At 33.7% G+C, this 21532-nt stretch overlaps 2 protein-coding genes across 2 annotated transcripts; both read left to right on the plus strand.

Moving 5' to 3' along the window:
- Window positions 1-647: 647 nt before the first annotated feature.
- Window positions 648-8124, plus strand: LOC140968794 (oxysterol-binding protein-related protein 1C-like). Its single transcript, XM_073429902.1, has 10 exons — window positions 648-1456; window positions 1960-2316; window positions 4267-4366; window positions 4587-5032; window positions 5857-6012; window positions 6259-6426; window positions 6507-6647; window positions 7028-7258; window positions 7435-7548; window positions 7799-8124. The coding sequence occupies exons 1-10, from the start codon at window positions 956-958 to the stop codon at window positions 7970-7972; spliced, it is 2388 nt and encodes a 795-aa protein (XP_073286003.1). The 5' UTR covers window positions 648-955; the 3' UTR covers window positions 7973-8124.
- A 6863-nt stretch (window positions 8125-14987) lies between these two features.
- On the plus strand, window positions 14988-19286 carry LOC140968795 (phosphatidylinositol 4-phosphate 5-kinase 1-like). Its single transcript, XM_073429904.1, has 8 exons — window positions 14988-16591; window positions 16714-16878; window positions 17057-17222; window positions 17431-17541; window positions 17634-17827; window positions 17915-18045; window positions 18134-18227; window positions 18596-19286. Exons 1-8 carry the CDS (start codon window positions 15402-15404, stop codon window positions 18903-18905), a joined length of 2361 nt encoding a protein of 786 aa, XP_073286005.1. The 5' UTR covers window positions 14988-15401; the 3' UTR covers window positions 18906-19286.
- The last annotated feature ends 2246 nt before the right edge of the window (window positions 19287-21532 follow it).

Consider the following 21532-nt stretch of genomic DNA (forward strand, 5'->3'; position numbering starts at 1 on the left):
GTATAGAAACATTCATATATAATTTAATCACTACTTGTCATTTTTTTAAAAAAAAAATCACTACTTGTAAATTAAATATATATAACACAAGTATAATAAAATCAAGTTGTTGAATGAACACCATCTGTTTGACATAAATTTAAAAAAAAAAAAAAAAAAGTTTGTACTCTCAATAAGTAGATGATCACATGGGCAGCACATAATTGTGGACCAAAATAAGAGAAGCGGAAATGACGTTTTGTTTAAAGAAATTTGTCTAGTCAATATATTTTATTACATCACCTTATTAAAATATATTTATTTAACGTATAAAATTTTGTGATACTATTCAAATTTGTATTGACGAAATTGTTATTTAAAATATTTATAAAAAACATTATTTTTTATGTTAAAAATATTATTTTATTATTATAAATACGAATATTGTCGATAAAATCTTATTTATTTATTTATTTTTCCAAAAGAGATGGTTATCACTTAGGAGAAGTTGATGAAAAATCCCCAATTAAAATATTTCTTTGGATTCATTTTTTACCCACAAAATTGTGGTACTATATCATACAAAATATGATATACTTACCACTGTGTATCTTGAACACGAGCTCCTCCAAATAATTGTTTTCAAAGTCTACATAAGTGAACTACAAAATCCAAGTGGTATATGTAGCCAAATTTCCCCCGTCTGCGGAGCGCAGCCCAGTCGGCCGCAACCGAACACGGAAATCACAAATTCTCGAGTATTCAAGAACCGCGATTTCGAAATCAGCACTTATTCACCGGAAACTTCTCCCCTCATTTCGCTACCCAGATTTCTATCGAATTCATACTGCATTTCCATGTCCATAACTCACTCCATCGCCACTTTTTTTTTCTCTTTCTGGGATTTTGATCAAATAAAATTTCATTGATCTGTTAACGGCCAAAAGATGAACTGATTTATGTTCATCTTCCTGCTATGCGTCCATTCTGCTGTGTCACATCGACACCAATCAGCAATCCTAACATGCCCTCTTTCCCGTCCACACCGCCACCTTTCGATCCGCTGACTAAAAGTCAGCAATATCCCGCTATCTTGAGGATATCGTCAACCTGTGGTTCCGGGCTGGATCATAGTTCTGGTGGTGCTCCGAATGGAAAAAATATTCTCCACGCCCACAGCCGTGACGTGAAGATTAACGATATAGTTGGCAATGGGATTTCTGGAGTTTTGTACAAATGGGTAAATTATGGAAAAGGGTGGAGGCCTCGTTGGTTTGTTTTGCATGATGAAGTTTTAAGCTATTATAAGATTCACGGTCCTGATAAAATTGTTGTCAATCAAGATACTGAGAAAGGATTGAAAGTGATTGGCGAAGAATCGATTAAAAGGATTTCAAGGCATGATCATCACTATAGGAATGGGACTAGTGGGTCTTCTGCAAATATCCGGGAGCCCGTAGGGGAAGTTCATTTGAAGGTTTCATTTTTACACTTGGATTGCTTTAAGTTTTAAAAACTGAAAAGGCATTAAACATGTTACCCAACTATTTTTCAAAGACAGATTTGTCTGGATATGTTTTAATACCCCTGAGTAGATTTTTTTATGAAGTTGGTTTATTTACATATTTTCAGTATTGTTTGGGATTTTTTTATTTTCGTTTGGATTCTACTTTTGCTGTTTGTACAGATTTGGCGGTATTTTGGAGGGTTTTTTGTCTTTATTTTGTTTTCGAATTGAAATCTGGTCGAAGATGTATGGCATGTTTCGGAGGTTTATTATTTATTTTACATGAGTTAAGCTCTATAGATTCTATGTTACTGAACTTCAAGACGTTCTTGACAATCACATGCATGTTTTGTTGCGGAAGTGATCTGACTGCGTAATTTCTCTTGCTATTTATTCATTTTATAAATGGAGGGGTTGTGCTTACTATGAAATTATAAATGTTCTGGCATTTAAATTGAGTAGTTTCTTTGTAGGTCTCTTCTATTCGAGAGAGCCGGTCTGATGATAAGAGATTTTCCATTTTCACGGGAACAAAGAGGCTTTTTATGAGGGCAGAGAGCAGAGAAGATCGAATGGTATGGGTGGAAGCATTGCAGGCTGTGAAGGATATGTTTCCGAGAATGTCCAACAGTGAGTTAATGGCTCCTGTGGAAGATGTCCCCATCCCGACAGATAAGTTGAGGCAAAGATTGTTGGAAGAACGCCTGAGTGAAGCTGCCATTCAGGAGAGTGAGCAGATCATGAGAAATGAGTTTGCGGCTCTGCAGAATCAATTGATAATGTTGAAGCAGAAGCATTGGCTCTGCATAGACACACTGCGACATTTAGAGGTACATCATATGATACATAGAAAACGTCTTACATGTTGATTTCAGAATTCTCCTTCCATCTACGCTTCAAAGAATTAGCCACACAAAGTCCTTTCATCTTTCTAGCTAATTGTAGGGTGGTAACTGGCTTGGGCTTGTGAGGTGTTTTTTCTCTCTCGGCACCATTTAGAATGACAGTAAACATTGAATTTTTTTTCTTTTTCCTGTATTTTCAATCGACTGATTGATATGGAATTGATTATTTTTTTCTGTATTCTTTTTTGTAGATCACTTGATCTGAAATTGTTTCATGATCAATTTGTACTCGTTGGTTCATCAGTACAATCCTGTTTGAATAATTCTATGATGAAAATTGATTGATCACATTTATTTTCTATAATGAATGGCCAGGTTGAATTTTTAATCATCTTGAACCTCTGTCTTGTGTTTTTAATTTTAAGTATTTTCTCCCATTTGGCATAGATGTGGGATTTGGAGATGCTAGTTTTGGTCGTACCTTTTCAACTTCTTTTTGTGTTGGCGCTTTTCGTCTCTCCCTAGATTAATATAGTCTTGCAAAGGATTCCTACTGATATCTTTATGGAGTTTTTTATGAAATTACATTGAACAGGGTACATCAGTGTAAGATAATAAGATCGTCATCGATTATTTCACTTTTTAGTTGTGAAAAATGAGAAAGATTCTTGTACCTATATGGGATACATTTCTCCTTGTGTGTAAGAGAAAGGAAAGAACTTTCGTGTGGCTGTGGCATTTATCACATGTTTCTTGGCAGGGAATTTGGGCTATAGATTACCAATTGCCTTGAGATATTCATATTCATGTGTCATATGAATTCTATGATACTAGGGTTTTTCATGGTGACCAGAAGACAGACAAAAGTGAACATCTCTGCTATATAATTTATTCTAATCTATTATAATGTAAAGATATCTTGGATAAGCATGAATATCTTTGAGGGATAATTTCTACTTTTGCTCGAGAACTAGTGATTTTAGCCATAATGGCTGCAGGTTTAAACTGTGGAAGTTGAACTATTGTTGATCATTAGATTTATGCTTTGTTTCTCTTCATGTTTGAATGGAAGCAAAGCAATGGATTTTTTAGTCTCATTGTTGATCACTTTTTCTTGAGTGGCAAGCCCGTCTACTGCTGCTATGCAAGGGCTTTTCTTGGGAAGGAAGTGCTTGGCTGATGTTTTTTTTGTTGACGGTTTCAGCAAGAAATTTATGGGTATCTTTTCATTGTACAGTTTTATAAACTTTCACAGTGAACTTTCAGCATTTCTGTTTGTTTTCAAGAGAGAGTTCTTTGGATGATGTGTAACCTTTCAAGATCAGGCTGTAAAAGTTGTTAAATCAGATATAGTGATATCTTACATTGCAGTTTGTTTTGTGTTTGTGAACAAAAAAATGCTCTTGAATGTTGAAAAGAGGTAGAATCCTGTGCTTCTGTTGTAATAAAACATGGACATAAAATTAAATGTCACTTCCTCTTGACATTTTAATGAAGATTAGGGTTGATTCTGTTACAAGTTCTGCAGAGTGTTTAACTATGTTTCATTACAGAGTCTAATGATGCCATACTAATTTTTGTGAATTATTTGTACTTCGCTGTGATGGTTTCTCATTAAGATTTATTTTTCTATTTTCTTTAGAATATTTTCATCACTTCCCTTTGGTGGTTTGTCATTTACATATTTTGGTTATCCTTCAGTTGGGTACTTATTTTCATTGTAAATATCTATTTTTTGGCGCATGCATGTGTCTCTTTTTGAGGGAAATGATATATGAAAAGCATGGTTCAAGTCATTCTTTCTTACAAGTTAAACTCTTCCCATACTTTATTTCATAACATAAATAAAATTTGGTACAGGTATATTGGTTTGCATTCTTTTACTTGTGGCTTTGTGCACTTGTTTTGTTTAAATGTTGTTTTTGTAATTTGTAGAGAGAAAAGGTGGATTTGGAGAACACAGTTGTTGATGAGAGCCAAAGACAACTAAAAGAAGTTAGAGCATCCTCTAGATCAAGGCAAGATAAGTGCAGTGGTATGCTTCATAACATTTTATTTCTTTTCTTTTGTTTTATTTTATTTTTTATTTTGCTTCGCATGGTTGAGTAAATTCACCTCTTTATGATTTGTTCATGTTTAAGCTTTAACAAGGAGGATTCCTCTTCAAGTTAATAATCTTTTGTATCCAAGTCAATCATGAATTATTTGGTTACTTACAATTTTACTTATGTATCATTTTTTGAAATTTCTAACAGAAAATGCAAGTCAATCTGAAGACGAAAATGAAATAGTGGATGCAGCAGAAGAAGATACTGATGAAGAAGATAATACATTCTTTGACACCAGAGATTTTCTTTCATCTAGCTCTTTCAAAAGCAGCGGTTCTGACTTTAGGACATCATCTTTTTCATCTGATGACATTGAACTATATGCTTTTGAAGTGGAGGATAACATCGATCCTGCCATTAAATCTGCTGGGACCAACTTACCTTATATTAGACGTCGAAAGAAATTGCCAGAACCTATTGAGAAAGAGCAAGGAGTGAGTTTGTGGTCAATGATAAAGGATAACATCGGGAAGGACCTTGCGAAAGTGTGTCTTCCGGTCTACTTCAATGAGCCTCTCTCTTCTCTGCAGAAATGTTTTGAGGATTTGGAATATTCGTATCTTCTTGATCAGGCTTATGAATGGGGAAAGCAGGTAGCTTCTCCCAAGACTTCTAGTTAATTGTATTATCATAATAATAAACTCAAATAGTAAAAAATTCTCATTAATTCTTTGGTGTTTTTTATTTCTTTTATTTGTTAATATGATTTGTTTCTTGACAGCTTTAGGAATTGAGTCCAGAAGGTATGTTTATTCTCTCGTTGTATCCATCACGGGCGCCATAGATTGGGTTCCCATGTTTATACTAAAAAGGCACAACCATATTTCCTGCATGGTGCTAAACCCAAATTTTTGTTCCCATCTCAAAATGAATCTCACTGTCAGAAATGCAAAAGAACATGAATTTTACTGCTTATCAGCCATATTATAAGTTCTTTTAGATTCTCTCTATATGATTTTGCAGTCATCAAGCAGTCCCTTTATTTATTCCCCACGATACGTAAGATTTCTTTTGGAATGATTGAAAATTGAGATTTATAGATTATTCTGCGCAAAATATCCAACTTTAGATAATTTATTGAAGCTTTATATTAGAAGTACAAGAAGGGCTTTATTCCACCTCATTTGTTCACTTTCGACTTTTGCCATCACACGATCCATCTGGTCGTTGTTTCTTGTAACTCATTGTGCTACTTAGGAATTTGAATTATGAGTGAATTTATAATTTTCGATTTTTGTCTTTATTGTCATGTCCCAAAGTTTTTATCATTTCCATCAAATATTGTTGCTTCCTTTCATGTGAAATTCGTTGGATTCCTTGTGCAGAGTAGGAAATTGAGCTTAAAAATATGTGCCTTGAGTGCCATAGTTTTTCACCATTTAGAATCTTATCTTCGACCTGTAATATTTCTTGGTAGGGCAACAGTTTTATGAGGATTCTAAATGTAGCTGCATTTGCTGTGTCTGGATATGCTTCTACAGATGGAAGAAATTGCAAACCATTTAATCCATTGTTGGGGGAGACTTATGAGGCTGATTATCCGGATAAAGGCCTCCGGTTTTTCTCAGAAAAGGTAGCCATTTTTGACCTGGACCAAACTTTTGGTCTTTTCTAGTCGTGTTAAATACTATCTTAACATTTTCATGACTGCCATGGTGTAAATGGTCTGCGGTTTTGCTGCTAGAATGGCTTAAATATAATATTAAGAAAAAAAATGTCATATATATTTTTTTTACAACTTGTAGTTGATTCTTCATTTCCTTTCTTTCATAGATGTTTGCTATAATTGAAGACAGGGCTGACCATTTTTTTGGATCAGGTGAGTCACCACCCAATGATTGTAGCTTGCCATTGCGAGGGTACAGGGTGGAGGTTTCACGGTGATAGCAATCTTAAAAGCAAATCTTGGGGTCGGTCCATTCAGCTTGATCCAGTCGGTATTCTAACTTTAGAATTTGATGATGGAGAAGTTTTCCAGTGGAGTAAGGTGCTTTTTTGTTAAATGATGGTTGCTCTTTTTTTTTTTGTTCATTTTATCAAATGATGTAACTGGCCTTCTATTGGTAGGTAACAACGTCTATATACAATCTCATTTTGGGGAAATTATACTGTGATCACTATGGTACGATGCGGATACAAGGAAATCGTGATTACTCCTGTAAATTGAAATTCAAGGAGCAGTCTATTATAGACAGAAATCCTCATCAGGTACTCTTCCTTTCGCTCTGATGTCATTAGACCTTTAAGAAGGTGGATTCTTTCGGGCTTTTTTAGCTAACAGACTTAAGTGCTGCTAGCTCTTCTGAAATTTTATGAAGCAGTAGTTAATAAAAGAAGATATAAATATGAACTTATCGACAAGGATCTTCTTATACAATTGTGGTATAACTTGGAGTTCTATGTGCAGTACTTTTCTCGCGAAAGTACTGAAAATATCTTAAATATATTCAAAATTAAGGGCATTTCGGAGTACTGAATGTGATATGTTTTTGTATCGCACAATCGAAGGATTTGTGGTTGCATACTATTTCGTATGATTATAGCTTGTGATGGATGTAGTCATGCTGACAAAAACTCATATTTTGCAGGTACAGGGAATAATCCAAGAAAAGAGTGGAAAGACAGTGGCATCTGTGTTTGGAAAATGGGACGAAAGTTTGCACCATGTGAATGGAGATTTCACATCCAAAGGGAAAAGCCACGAACCTCTCTCAGAAGCCCATTTGCTCTGGAAAAGAAGCAACCCTCCCAAGTTCCCCACACGTTATAGCTTGACACGCTTTGCCATCATACTGAATGAACTCAAGCTAGGGCTGGAGGTTGTTTGTCAAAATTCCTTATGTTTTGTCCACTGGTTAAGCAGAAACTCTTAGGTCATCATTATACGTTGGAAATGAGAAGAATATGTACCAAAGTTTTGAATGTTTTATTGAGGTCTTGGTTGTTTTACATCTTATAAAGTGATGAGAAGAACTTGCATTTTCATCTATTGCAGGAAAAGCTTCCCCCTACGGACTCAAGACTAAGACCTGATCAAAGATGCTTGGAAAACGGGGAGTATGAAAGGGCGAATGCTGAAAAATTGCGTCTAGAGCAACGTCAACGACAGGTAGTTGACATGAACTCTTTTGTTGAAGAAATTCAATGTTTCATTGGCTACTTTCGTATTATCTTGTCCTCTGTCACTTCTCCCAAAGTACCCTGAACAATCTGTGGTCTTGGCCTTTCCGAACCCTCGTCACATTCTCCCATAGTATGATAGTAACTTAAATGACATGCTATACGCTTGTTTTTCTATTAAGTCTCCTGTAACAGTCAGGCTGAGGTTCCATTAATACTGACAAACTTGTGGAAACCAGGCGTGGAAAATGCAAGAGAGGGGTTGGAAAGCTCGTTGGTTTGCGAAAGACAGAGAATCTGATACATACCGTTACGTTGGCGGATATTGGGAAGCAAAGGAACAAGGCAACTGGGAATCCTGCCCTGATATTTTTGGCCAAATCCCAGCGGATCAAAGCTTAGATTTCGAGTAAGAAATTTTTTTGTCTTGATATCCTTTCCCTCTTACGTATAGTCTCTATAAATATTGGAAAACGGCCAACGATTCTTTCAAATATGTTCATGACTGTACAGTGCTTCGATGAGGCATCTAAAATTGTTTCAATAAAAAAAAAAATTGTTTCAATTATTTTTTTTAAAAAAAGTCTCGATTTCTAGAATTTAAGAAATTTGGGAACAATTATCTTAATTTCTGAAGGAAAAAAAAATGATACGAACCATGTAAGATGAACCTACTAGAAAAATAAAAGAATTCAAGAAGTTTTTAGGTATAAAATTTTAAAACTTGAGAAAATTTAATTTTTATAATTAAACCCAAAATTTGTTAATTTTGATATATTCATAGAGATTACAATCCCCTTTTCATATTGTGCTATATTGAATCCATTTAGGACAAATCGAAATAGTCGATCCTCAAAGATTTATCCATAATCTCGATTTTGGTTAGATTTCTTGAACACTGGAAAAATTCTTAGAGTTAATTATTAGCATCCATAAATAATCATTAAATAATCAAGAATAAGATACGACATGGTGGTTATTTTCAAGGCATGTGTATGTAACAAACATTATGTACATTCTTGTTTTCATAATAAATTGATCGTCTTCAGATCGCTCAACCGATGAGGAGAAATTGAAATATATCTTATTCCATATAAATATTTAAAAATTATGTCTACTAATCGTGTTCACCTCGATATGACACTCATCTTGTGGACGTGATGAACAATATCAAAATTATACATCCACTCGATGATCGTCGTCTGAATGATGTAAAAAAAAATAAGCAAAGTTGATGAATAACCTATCAATATATATATATATGAAAAGTGACCGGGGAATATAACGAATTTTCGATCTCTCTAGCTTTATATATGCATGCATGGTGCCCACCATACAATAAGTTATGAGTCGGTTTTGGATATATGTAATTTAAAGACATAATTTAGTCACAACTGCAAGTTTTCGTGAAAGGGGCGGAAATATATATATACACGAAAATGAAAATGAAAATGAAAATGAAAATGAAAATGAAAATGAAAATGGTATGCGACGTGTGGTTTTTGATTGAACAATTAACCAACCATGGGTCAGGGATCAAATTAAGTGGGGTGGCGCCGACCGCCGTGTTGATTGGGGACGAATGATTGGCCCTACGACTAGTATTTATTTGGCCATTTTTAAAAATACAATACTGATTTGTCAAAGAATCCTCCTTCGATTATAGATTTTATCTGGGTACGTGGTATTATATATTTTGGGTTCCATTATATTGTTATTGATTTGTCAAAGAATCGATGACTTTATAGTTGGGTGTTAAGACAGAGTGTTTATCATTTCACCAAATTTAGAGTCGGTAGTAAGAATCTTTAGATCATAAAATATCTCAAGTGCTATATTTCAATTCTTCTTCTAGTATATACAATTATTGTATCGTAACATTTTATCTCTCAATAATTACGCTTATTGCTATCAATAAGAAATGTACCCGTGATGTTGGATCTGATATCAATTATTAGGTTCAGAAGTTTTCCACTTTACCAGATTTTATAATTAGTGGAATTGTGCTAGTGAAATCTTTTAAATCATCTAACAGCTCAAGAATCACACGTTTTGATTGATTAGAATAATTATTACACTCCAAACATGCAGAAAAGATCGATCATTAACTCAAACCTAACCATAACACATGGGAATTAGCGAATCACAACCATTTTCTCACTAAAGACGATGATATGTGCTTCAAGGGATATGTGTATTTGACACCTGTTTGCATGTGTTCATTTTCTCACATAAGATACATCTTGTCAGCGTCGTACTTGATATTTTAGAAGTCTAAATTGAAATTAAAAAATAAGTCTCTCGGATAATAATTCATCGTCTTTTCATAAAAATAATTTTCAAAACATAACAATTTCATCTCTATTTAGATTTTAGATTATTTTCAACTAAAAAATTACTCATATTTAAATTAATTTAATTTCATGGATATTTTTCATTCAATTTGTTTACGGTGAGATTTCAAATCGATTTTCCTATTATTATTATCATCCATAGATAATGAAGTTCTTCAACATTATTATTACGTATTTTTATCGTCTTACATCAATCAAATTATCACTTATTTCTTCTTTTATTTTTTTGTTATCATTATTGAAGTGTGTATCAATATCTCCAACACGACTTTTGAGTTAATTTTTTTTAGAGTGGATCTCATGTGAGACCGTCTCACGGATCTTAATATGTAAGACGGGGCAACCCTACCCATATTCACAATAAAAAGTAATACTCTTAGCATAAAAAGTAATACTTTTTCATGAATGACCCAAATAAGATATCCGTCTCACGAATACGACCCGTGAGACCGTCTCACACAAGTTTTTGCCTTTTTTTATCTCAATTTTTTTAGACACCACTACAATGATATCAAATTGAAAGTAATGATAAACAGTGTTTTGTTTATATAATTAAACATCAATATAATATTAAAACAAGTTGAAGTCTTTTATCTTTAAAAATACGGGGCTCATATAGTAGACTAATATTGATTTGTTTGAAACTATTTGAATAAAATATTACGTTGCTCCACATTAAAAAATAAAAAAAAAATTTGTAGTCTCTTCGAGTTATGGATGGGAAGAAGATTGCTTGAGGTCAGCCGACGGGCGCGGGTTTGGGACAAGGAGATGGCTGGGTTGATAAGAATCGAGGGTAAATTAAAAAGAGTCTTTAGCCCGTCCGACTTTTCGTCTTTCTTTTGCTGGATAGACAAGAGACCAGAAATGAAAAATGAAATAGCTGGTCCCATCGGCCGTCGCCCTGAGCCGACCGCCTCACCTCATGTAGTCTCTGGTTAATATTCTCATGATTTTTAATTATTTATTGAGAGTAAAAAAGTGTTTTTTTATCATCGAAATAATGATAAATCTACCCTATGAATGTACAACACTAGAAGAAGATTAATATAATATATTTTGTCTTCAAAGTTTGGACATATTTTCTTCGGTCAATTCTAGAAATTCAATTTTCATTAATGTAATTTATTTTATTTTCTCCGCCTATACGATGAGGGGCAGGCAAAATTAGGTTTGCAATATGAAAATATATCCAGAGAGTTTTTTGTTTTGTTCAATCCATTTCTGATTTTTTTTTTCTCATGCACGTAGTTGTACAATTTTTACGTTTGACTCAGATCCTTTATTAGCATGAAATAAAATATATTGAAATAGTTAATTAAAGAGTGGGTCTTATGTGAGACCGTCTCATGGATTATAATATGTGAGACGGGTCAACCCTACCGATATTAACAATAAAAGTAATACTCTTAGCATAAAAAGTAATAATTTTTCATGGATGACCCCAATAAAGATCCGTCTCACAAAATACAACCCGTGAGACCGTCTCACACAAGTTTTTGCCTTAATTTAAATTACAATGGATGTGCAAATTTGAATATATATCTCCGTGATTAAACTTAAGAAAATTTTCGTGTAAATTTCAGGAGAAGCATGCAGAAAGCGACATTTTTTTTTTAAAAAAAATAGAAAATATTTTAATATATAGTTTTAATTTATTGTTTTTTTTATAATTTCCAATACATGCAATCGCAAGTCAAAACGTTCAAAATTGCAATACATTTCGTCAAGATATGATATAAAAGTTAAAACAAATAAAAATAAAAATATATTTATTATAGAAAGAAAGATGCTTGTAGCACGAAACGGGACAAATATTTTTATAAATTAAATTCATTAATAATCTAAAAATATTAAAACAGGCCATTCCACGTTGCAAAATTTGTTAAAAAATAATTGAAATGTTAACGTGTACTATTTGTTCACCATTTGTTCCCAAATTTCATTTCTAGTCGTATAAGATAAAATGTTTTTTTCCCTCGATGGTACTTATTAGACAATAAAAATTGGAGCCTTTTGAAATTCGGTTCAAAATTTAAATTCTAACAGATTGAATATTATTTGTCCAAAAACCAAAGTTGAATATTTAAAAATCAAATAAATGGTGAACGATTCGTCTCTCGATTTTGATAGATATTTATTTCATTGAAAAATCAATTATCGTGAAATTGATTAACCCAAGATGCAGATTGAGCAAGGTATCTAAGTACTATAGTCTCAATCATTTCTTTTTTTATAAANAATTTATCATCAATTTATAAATATATTAGTTTTGATATGTTACACACTCGATTAATATATTTATGTGAGCACTTATGAGATAACACTCACATATTAGATTTGCAATTTTTCTTATGTTTCATCACATCTAATAGTTGAGTGTCACTTAATCGATGCTAAAATAAGTGTACAATGTGATTGTACAACATATCAAAACTGTATGTGTGTTTGTGTGATTGTGTCGCTCATCTATATGATATATATGTATGTATGTATGTCTGTGTGTGTGATTCGACTTTAATTGGTGTTGATCTTGTTTGAAACTTTCCGAGTAGATTTAATTTTAGAACCGACCATTTAGCGAGTCTCGAATCATTTAATGAAATGATGGAGACAAAATTGCCCTATATTCTGGAATTTCAACAAAATTCGAACAGTGAAACTACCAAATTCGAGGATCAATTAATTACATCCACGGGAAAATTACAAACTTTAATATTTGTAAAAAATAATGTATTTTAACCATAAGTCAGAGATATAATAAGATTTTGGAATAAAATTCTTCCTTATTGAAAAAGAAAGAATCTGTTTAATTATCCATTTCCTTGCAAACTCCAAAAATAGAACATGAACACGTCACATTCCAGGGGATTATTTCTCGTGTCGTTTTAGTTATCGAGGCCAGACCGCTTTAGTTGGAATGGATAAATGTAATTTCCTTTCCTGTAAATAATATGATACTTGTAATGAAGCAGATAACTGATAGATTTCTTTGCAAACAAAAGTGGAAGATTAAAAACTGTTATCCCAAATTATGTAAAGTTAAACATCAATAGATATCTCAGTTGTCAAGCCAACGAAAAAATCAGTTGATGCTCACGTTTGAATAAGTTGATAGTAGAAGATGGCCAGAACTACTCAGAGGAGTTGAAAAAAAACCAACAACAAATATCAAAAGAGCTCTCGACAAAATTCATCTAAAAACTACATCAAATTTTCTGCAAATTTTCTCAATAATTTATTAGATTATTTTCAATTTTCAATTTTCAGCATTCTAGTTTCTTTAATTTTTTACATATTCCTTTAACTTTCTCGTAAAAATGTTGCTCGAGTTCATAATAACATAATTAAATTTGATATTGTTCATGAATTTTTTTTTTATTTTTCATTATATTTCTCAACCAAATTTTAGTTTTGAAAGAAGTAAACCAAAATTTGATGGATACATACACGTCTCGAGCTCACGCTTACACATCTGTAAATGTAAAATGAATTCTTATATCAACTAATTTGTAACCTCAAATTGTTATAATGAAATTATTATAAATCATTTTAAATTTATTTTCAAAACAAATGAGACAAGATACAACAAATAGACTAATCCATCTCATTTTTTAAATAAAAGACACAGAAAACATACGGATTCTTAAGTGGATAAAAGGCTGTAATATTCATGACACGGTGATTAATCAGTGCAAGGAAAACATCGACTGTAGCTAGGCAAAATGGGCCCACATTTTCCAATCCAAATATATAAATATTTATTGAATTCAATTGACATATAAGACTGAAAATTATTCGATACGCACTAATTAATTTCTGTCAATTTCAAGATCATAATCAATATACCACAAGAAAGGGCAACGATAGGGGTTAATTATTATTATTATTCTATTAGTTTGGTTCACGTTATTATTTATTTTGTTTGGTTCACGTTATTATTTATCCAATCTAATCTCATGTTCGATGCACCATATTATTTAGGCAAAAACTTGTGTGAGACGGTCTTACGGGTCGTATTTTGTGAGACGGATCACTTATTTGGGTCATCCATGAAAACATATTACTTTTTATGCTAAGAGTATTACTTTTTATTATGAATATTGGTAGGGTTGACCCGTATCACAGATAAAGATTCGTGAAACCGTCTCACAAGAGACCTACTCTATTATTTATACATCTATCAATCATTAATCTTATATCAATCAAATCATTGAATTGAAATTACAATATTACTCTTAATAAATAATATTATAAATATTTTCAGAAAGACAAAACAATAATATTACATTATCTCAAATTTAATCAAATCAATCAATCAATTCAAACTTTTGATCATTGATTAATCAAAAGCTTATATATTTAACCAATTTGAGCATCTGAAGCTGATTTTATTAATTATTGTATAATGTTATGGTTGTTTTTCGATAAATGTATGTTTAGCGACAACTTTGACATGCAATTTGAGCTTCTCACTTGTTTGTAAAACTCAAAAAGAATATGGATATATTTGATATGCATGTTGATAAATTTGTGAATTAGTTTATTAGTAGGTCTCCATGTATCTATTTTATTTTATTAAAGTTGAGGGCATCATAGTAACCACTTAAGAAGGACACTAACATTTTCTTTCAACTTTACCCTTATATGATACTAATATTACATTTTTGTTTTTTGTTTTGTTTTTTTTTTAAATTTCAACACACTTTTATTTTTATTTTTTTATTTCAACAATTCAAATATCAATTTAGTCTCTCCATAATTTGTCAAATTTCATTTTAATACATCGATAATGATAAAAAAGATTGTATACACACGTATCGCATGTGAAGAGTAACTAATATTTGTTTATTTCTCCCTATAGACTTGGATTATATTTGAGGACTTGGTGTTTTATTAGTCAAAGTTGGATAATTTTTATTTTTGGTCTAAAAATATTTCTAATTGTCTGATTAAACCTTATTATGTCGACGACACAATGAGAGTAGATTAGGCCACGTATTAATTATTTATGGTATTTGATTGTTTGTATATGTATATAAATAATATAAACAATAATATAAATTTTAAATTTGGCAACGTTTTCCCTTCCCTTCCTCCCTTCCTACCTCGCACACTGCAATCCTTCTCTCTCACACATTGTTAACGCTTTGAATTCTTTTACTTTTCACATTCTCTTTCTCTCTCCTATTCTCCTCTGTCCTTCATCGTTTGCTGGTCTCAGTGGTGTGTTGTTCTTTTATTCATTCAATTAATCTGTTGTTGGATTCCCTCCTTCCCATCTACTATCTCTGTAGAAGGGTTCTCAGTGTTTATCTTTTTATTTTTTCAAGATGATTTATTGCGGAACTTAACGGATATATGACGAACAAACGAAGAAACTGCCGGCTCGGAGAGATGCTAAAGGTGCTGTCTTGTGCTATCTCCTGGCTGTAGTCCAGTGAATTATTCTTTACCCAAGTAAAGATTATCTTTTTTTCCTAAGAAAATGCTCGAGCCAGTGTTGTTTGTGAAGTCAGTTGCATCACTTGAAGATAACGAGAAGAAGAAAACATTTCAAGATGGTGGTGAAGAAAAAGTTATTGATTCTACCACGACTACTACCCCGAGATCGGTTGTTGTCATCCCGAGGAGCAAATCACAGGCGGGCTGCCGTAGGGTGACGCCTACTTCAACCTCACCAGCAGCTGACACACTCGAAAAGCTTCTTCCCAACGGGGATCTGTATATAGGAACATTTTCTAACAGCACTCCTCATGGATCGGGTAAATATCTATGGAAAGATGGGTGCATGTACGAGGGGGAGTGGAGAAAAGGGAAAGCGAGTGGTAAGGGGAAGTTTTCTTGGCCGTCAGGCGCAACGTTTGAAGGCGGATTCAAGTCGGGCCGAATGGAGGGTGTGGGCACCTTTATAGGTGCGGATGGCGACATGTACAAGGGTTCCTGGTCCTCGGATCGAAAACACGGGTACGGAGTGAAGCACTATATTAATGGGGACTGTTACGAGGGGCAGTGGAGAAGGAATTTGCAGGATGGGCAAGGGAGGTATGTTTGGAGAAATGGGAACGAGTATAATGGGGAGTGGAAGAGTGGGATGATCAATGGAAGGGGTGTTTTGATTTGGAACATTGGGAATAGATATGAAGGGAATTGGGAAAATGGGGTTCCTAAGGGACATGGGGTTTTCACTTGGCCGGATGGGAGTTGCTACGTTGGTTGTTGGTGTAAGGATTCTTGCAAAAAAGAGAGTAACAATCAAATCTTGAATGTGACTTTTTACCCTTCTCAAAGTCGGAATACGGTGTATGAAGAAGGTTTGAAGGGATTTTTTAGTTATAAGTTATCGGCTCCGTTGATGGTGGTTGGGGAGGAGAGCTTGAATGTGGTGCCTGGAGGAGGTATAGGGAAGAAAAGGTCATCTTCCGCTGATGGTGGTGTGATGGAGAGGGCCTTTCCAAGAATTTGCATTTGGGAATCTGAAGGGGAGGGCGGAGATATAACTTGTGATATCATTGATACTTTGCGGCCTTCGTGCTCTGATGGCTTTTTGATGGAGCAGCAAAAGCAGTTTAGGAAGAATCCTAGTGTTATTAGTGGGGAAGTGAAGAAGCCGGGACAGATGATTGGGAAAGGTCATAAGAATTATGATCTGATGCTTAATCTTCAATTGGGCATTCGGTAAGAATGGATCAAATGATGATGGATATAAACTGGTGTTTTGAAATTTATGTGTGGAAATTTCATAAGCTGTTTGTTTTCAATATGATGTTTGCTGATTTGGTTTGGCAATTGTTTGTTAGGCACTCGGTGGGAAAGGATGCCTCAAGATTGCCTGATCTCAAGCTCAGTGATTTTGATCCTAAGGAGAAGTTTTGGACTAGGTTTCCTCCGGAAGGATCAAAAACAACTCCACCCCATCAATCACCGGAGTTCCGGTGGAAGGATTACTGTCCTGTGGTGTTTAGGTAACTCTTTATCTTTTTTTTTTCCCTGTCTGCTAGAAATGTGTAAACATAATACTTATTTGCTGTATCTGTTGAATTTTGTTGCTGCTCTTCTGCCTATGTAAATTTATGATTTATATTAGCTATTATGGTTTTGTTCTAGTTTTGCATTCTAATACGACACTTAATGATTTCTCAGACATCTAAGGGAGCTATTCCAAGTTGATCCTGCAGATTATATGTTAGCTGTTTGCGGTACCAATGCCTTGAGAGAGCTTTCATCTCCTGGGAAAAGTGGGAGTTTCTTTTATTTAACACAGGATGACCGGTTTGTGATAAAGACGGTCAAGAAATCAGAAGCCAAGGTTAGTTGGCTATCTATGCAATTACCTATTTGTTAATCTCGAATGATGCTATCTTGAGTGAGCACGATAGCATAAGCTGAAGCTCTGAATTTCTTCATGATTTTTGTCTTGCACCGCTGAAATTTCTTGGTGCTATTTCAATTTGACAAGGCTATCTACTGATTATTCATATTTCTGAAATACAAAGTTTGGCTATTTGTTTCATTAGGTTCTCATCAAGATGCTTCCAAATTATTACCGACATGTTTGTCGCTACGAAAGTTCTCTGGTGACCAAGTTTTTTGGTGTCCATTGCGTAAAACCAGTGGGTGGCATCAAGGTATTTGGTTCTTGTTAAAAATGCACTCGTCCTGTTTGTGTTGAGTTGCTTCCTTGTCACAAACTAATACATATTGTGTCATTTTATATTAGACAAGGTTCATTGTGATGGGAAATTTATTCTACTCCGTGTATCGAATTCATAAAAGATTTGATTTGAAAGGATCATCCCATGGCCGCAGTACCGAGAAGCCTGAGGGAGAGATTGATGAAACCACAACCCTTAAAGATCTTGATCTCAACTTTGTGTTTAGGCTTCAAACCAGTTGGTACCAAGAACTAATGAAGTGAGTTTTGGCGCATCTCCTGTTAGCCTTATGTTTTTCTATTTTATTATGTCGATATTTTCCTAATTTACTAATTCATGTCGACAGACAAATAGATCGTGATTGTGAATTCTTGGAAGCTGAGAGGATCATGGATTACAGTCTTTTAGTCGGTCTTCATTTTCGCGATGATAGTACTCGAGACAAGATTGGTCTGTCGCCTTTTTTGTTGCGTACAGGTTATTTTTCACCATAATAAGTAATGCATTAAGTCAGTATTGCTAAAAGGCATGGTGAATTCTTATAAAATATCTTATTTTTTTGCAGAAAAGAATGATTCGTATCAGAATGAAAAATTCTTGCGAGGCTTTCGTTTCCTAGAAGCTGAACTACAGGACATGGATCGGATTTTAGCTGGCAGGTATGGTCCTTGCATTGTTATAATCTGTCTGTTTGGGCTCATTTTTTTGTGGTTCGGGTTTTCTATAGAAGTTCTTCAGTTGTGTGGAGTTATTAGAAGCAACTTTCTTTTGTTTTCTTAGTTATGATAGAATCTGCTTTAGGCTTTTTGATTATTCTGCTCATGGCCGTTGAAAGAACTGAGGAGCCGTTTGATAGTGTGGCTACGTTCTTTTGGAATTGTTTTTATATTTTGCCTTTATTTGAATGAGATGATTCCAAGGATATATACCCTGTCCAAGTTAGATAAATGTCAAGAAACAAATATATGTGATATTCATATATTCTTTATTACGTTCTGAGTTAGGATTTGCACTTGCGCTTGATCAGGAAACCATTGATCAGACTCGGTGCCAACATGCCTGCACGAGCAGAGCGAGTGGCTCGAAGGAGTGATTTTGATCAGTACATGCCAGGTGGATCTGGCAATTTGAAACCTCGTTGCAGCGGTGAAACCTGTGAAGTAATCCTATACTTTGGTATAATCGACATTCTACAAGACTACGACATCAGCAAGAAACTCGAGCATGCGTACAAATCCTTACAGGTTGATCCTACCTCAATCTCTGCTGTTGGTCCAAAACTTTATTCCAAAAGATTTAGAGATTTTGTTCAACGAACATTCATCGAGGATAGATAACAATTCCAAGAAGATACTTCAAAACGAGTCCAAGAAGATTCTTGATAGAATCTCATGTGGGAATGGTACAAGCATAAAATTCGAGTTCTTGGAGATGGTCCTACCTGTTTTGCTTGTAGCAGTGCCATCCATATGTCACACGCACCCTTGGAGCCAAGGAAATCATGGGTTTTCGGGGATGAATTATGTACATAGATAGGGAGGGTGGTTTATATTTTTTTAGTGATTTTTGGTGAAGAATTTAAATTAGTAAAATAGTCAGTGTTTCCCCGATAAAGAAATTCAAATTACAAGAGATTAGGGGATTTTAATAATGATTGTATAGCTATAGGAGAAAAAAGTTATCATATGCTTACAAAAGTCTCATTTTTGTGGGAACCATATTCTTATTTTTTTTATAGTATTAAAGTATAACTTTGGTATATTTGATAACACGTATTTATATGTAGATTTTGTGTTCTTAAACAAATAATGTGCCTATTTTCAATTCGTTGACGCTAATCATCTTGTCTTATGTTACATAAAATTTAAAAAAAATCAGCAGAAATATATTTTTTTTTTGGGTTTTTTTTGAGAAAATCTAAATCATAAAAAGGGAAAGGTTGGGAGAGAAGAGGAAGTGGGGGAGGAGGTTGAGCACATGAAAAGAAGAGAAAGCAATGTAAAAGATGAGCCATTGTTCTTTTCTACTTGGAAATTTAAAATAATTGTTTCCTTCTTTTTGAAAAAAAATTGATAAGTCAAGGATGTAAACAGAAAATTTGTATCACCAAAGCAAAGGAGGAAATATGGCTCCACTTGATGTGGCATTGTATTATATTTTGTTCGAACAAATCTCGTTTTCATGAATTATTAAAAATTAAATATATCAAACATTATATATAAACAAAACACAATAAATCACCTACAATACTTTTGATTCATATATGTTTTAATAATAAAATCAATAATAAATTGTTTTAATTTTTTATGGTGCTTGAGATCTTTTTTCATGAATGAATGTTTTGTGTGTGATTTATTGTATTTTGTTTATAAATAATGTACCATTTTGAGGGAATATTAAAATTTTTGGAATGTGATGAAAATAAAATAAAACCTTTTTTTAAAAAAACAAATAAAATTTACTAGAAACGAATGCGTTTTTATGATAAAACCATATTAGTTGTTTTAAGGGTTTCTAAAAGCATCCAAATATTTTTTGGTAATTTGTGCAATTTCATATATTCTTTAAACATCCAAAACACTTGCGTTTGAGAGATTAAATTGCATGAATTAACATACTGAATTACTTAGATTGTTAAGTTATTAATTTCAAATATAAAATGATTAAAAGGTAGTATTTTATTAAAATAATTTAAAAATTGGTTTAAGTCGTATATGCTATAAATTCGATAAGAGGATCGAATTTAAGAAAAAAGATAAGCTGTGGATGGACAGGAATTTTACCCGTTTCTTGAGGGTGTTGATCTGCACTAATTGATTCTCATTTTGGTTTATTTATTCGATCATTTATCAAATTTTGAGTACATTGACACATCTCACTTGTGAAAGAAATCATGCAATTTAATATTGTTTATGTACCTTATAATTGTAGTTAAAAAAATAAAGGATAACTAATGACATAACTTTGACATACGTGTGCTTATGGCAACGATGTATCTCATTATATTTATATATATATATTTAAAAATAATAGTAGTTAATTTTATACGATATCATGTTTTGATCTTAGCTTAAAAATGGCGTCAAAATATTATTATTCGCTCTTACATTTTATTATTTTCTTTTCCATAACATCATCGAATCAAAATATAATTAATCAGTTATATTTTGAGGGAGGTAGAGAAAAAGGTCATGGCCGGCCTGTTGTTCAAATTATATGGAAGAAACAGAACAGATAGCTATGTGTAAAACCAGCAAATCAATTTAGTTAATCAAAACAGTAGTACAATAAATCAAACCGAGGCCTGTAGCTTGTACAGTTTCCTTAAAACAGATTCGCCCCTTCCGGTATGTGCTCCGAGGATTCAGCGGACGTCTGTTTCCCAGGATACAACGGGCAAACCAGCAGAGTTGTAGCACAAAGCACTATGCTAGCGAACAAAATCAGTACCTGAACTTTATCCGTGAACAGAGCAGAAACAGTACTGTAGCAGCAGAAGCAGAAGTAGTACTGTAGCAGAACGAACAGCAGAAGTACTGTAGCAGAACATAAGTACTGTAGCAGAACGAAATACTGTAGCAGAACAGAAGTATTGTAGCAGATGCAGTACTATAGCAGAACCAGAAGTACTGTAGCAAAAGCAGAAGTACTGTAGCAGAACGCAGAAGTATAGTGAGGAGAAAGTGGATTTTCGGTAGGTTTTCTTGGTTAGGCACATCCCCTATTTATACTTGTCAATATCATCCATACGAAAGGCCAAAAGTTGCCTTAAAGATGGTAGATGAATCACTAACAGTTGGGGAGATGAAGCACCAACAGTTAGACCATGCGAAAGGTCTCAAGGGCATGTGAAAGGTCTCAACTGGAAAAAAAAAAATAAAAGATGGCATAGACTGCTAGGCAATTTTTGCCTTGATCGGTCCGACATTCGACGCACCCAGGTCGCGCTCGTACGCTTGCACAC

This window comes from Primulina huaijiensis, unplaced genomic scaffold (assembly GCF_012295235.1).
Source record: "Primulina huaijiensis isolate GDHJ02 unplaced genomic scaffold, ASM1229523v2 scaffold37775, whole genome shotgun sequence".
Lineage (NCBI taxonomy): Eukaryota > Viridiplantae > Streptophyta > Magnoliopsida > Lamiales > Gesneriaceae > Primulina > Primulina huaijiensis.

What these genes read in the sequence shown, in the direction of transcription:
- LOC140968794 (XM_073429902.1), top strand. Translation starts at nt 956, where the DNA reads ATGCGTCCATTCTGCTGTGTCACATCGACACCAATCAGCAATCCTAAC. An exon ending in ACACACTGCGACATTTAGAG is followed by an intron (nt 2,317 to 4,266) that starts GTACATCATATG and finishes TGTAATTTGTAG; the next exon opens with AGAGAAAAGGTGGATTTGGA. An exon ending in TAGAGCAACGTCAACGACAG is followed by an intron (nt 7,549 to 7,798) that starts GTAGTTGACATG and finishes TGTGGAAACCAG; the next exon opens with GCGTGGAAAATGCAAGAGAG.
- LOC140968795 (XM_073429904.1), top strand. Translation starts at nt 15,402, where the DNA reads ATGCTCGAGCCAGTGTTGTTTGTGAAGTCAGTTGCATCACTTGAAGAT. An exon ending in AATCTTCAATTGGGCATTCG is followed by an intron (nt 16,592 to 16,713) that starts GTAAGAATGGAT and finishes ATTGTTTGTTAG; the next exon opens with GCACTCGGTGGGAAAGGATG. An exon ending in GCCTTTTTTGTTGCGTACAG is followed by an intron (nt 18,046 to 18,133) that starts GTTATTTTTCAC and finishes ATTTTTTTGCAG; the next exon opens with AAAAGAATGATTCGTATCAG.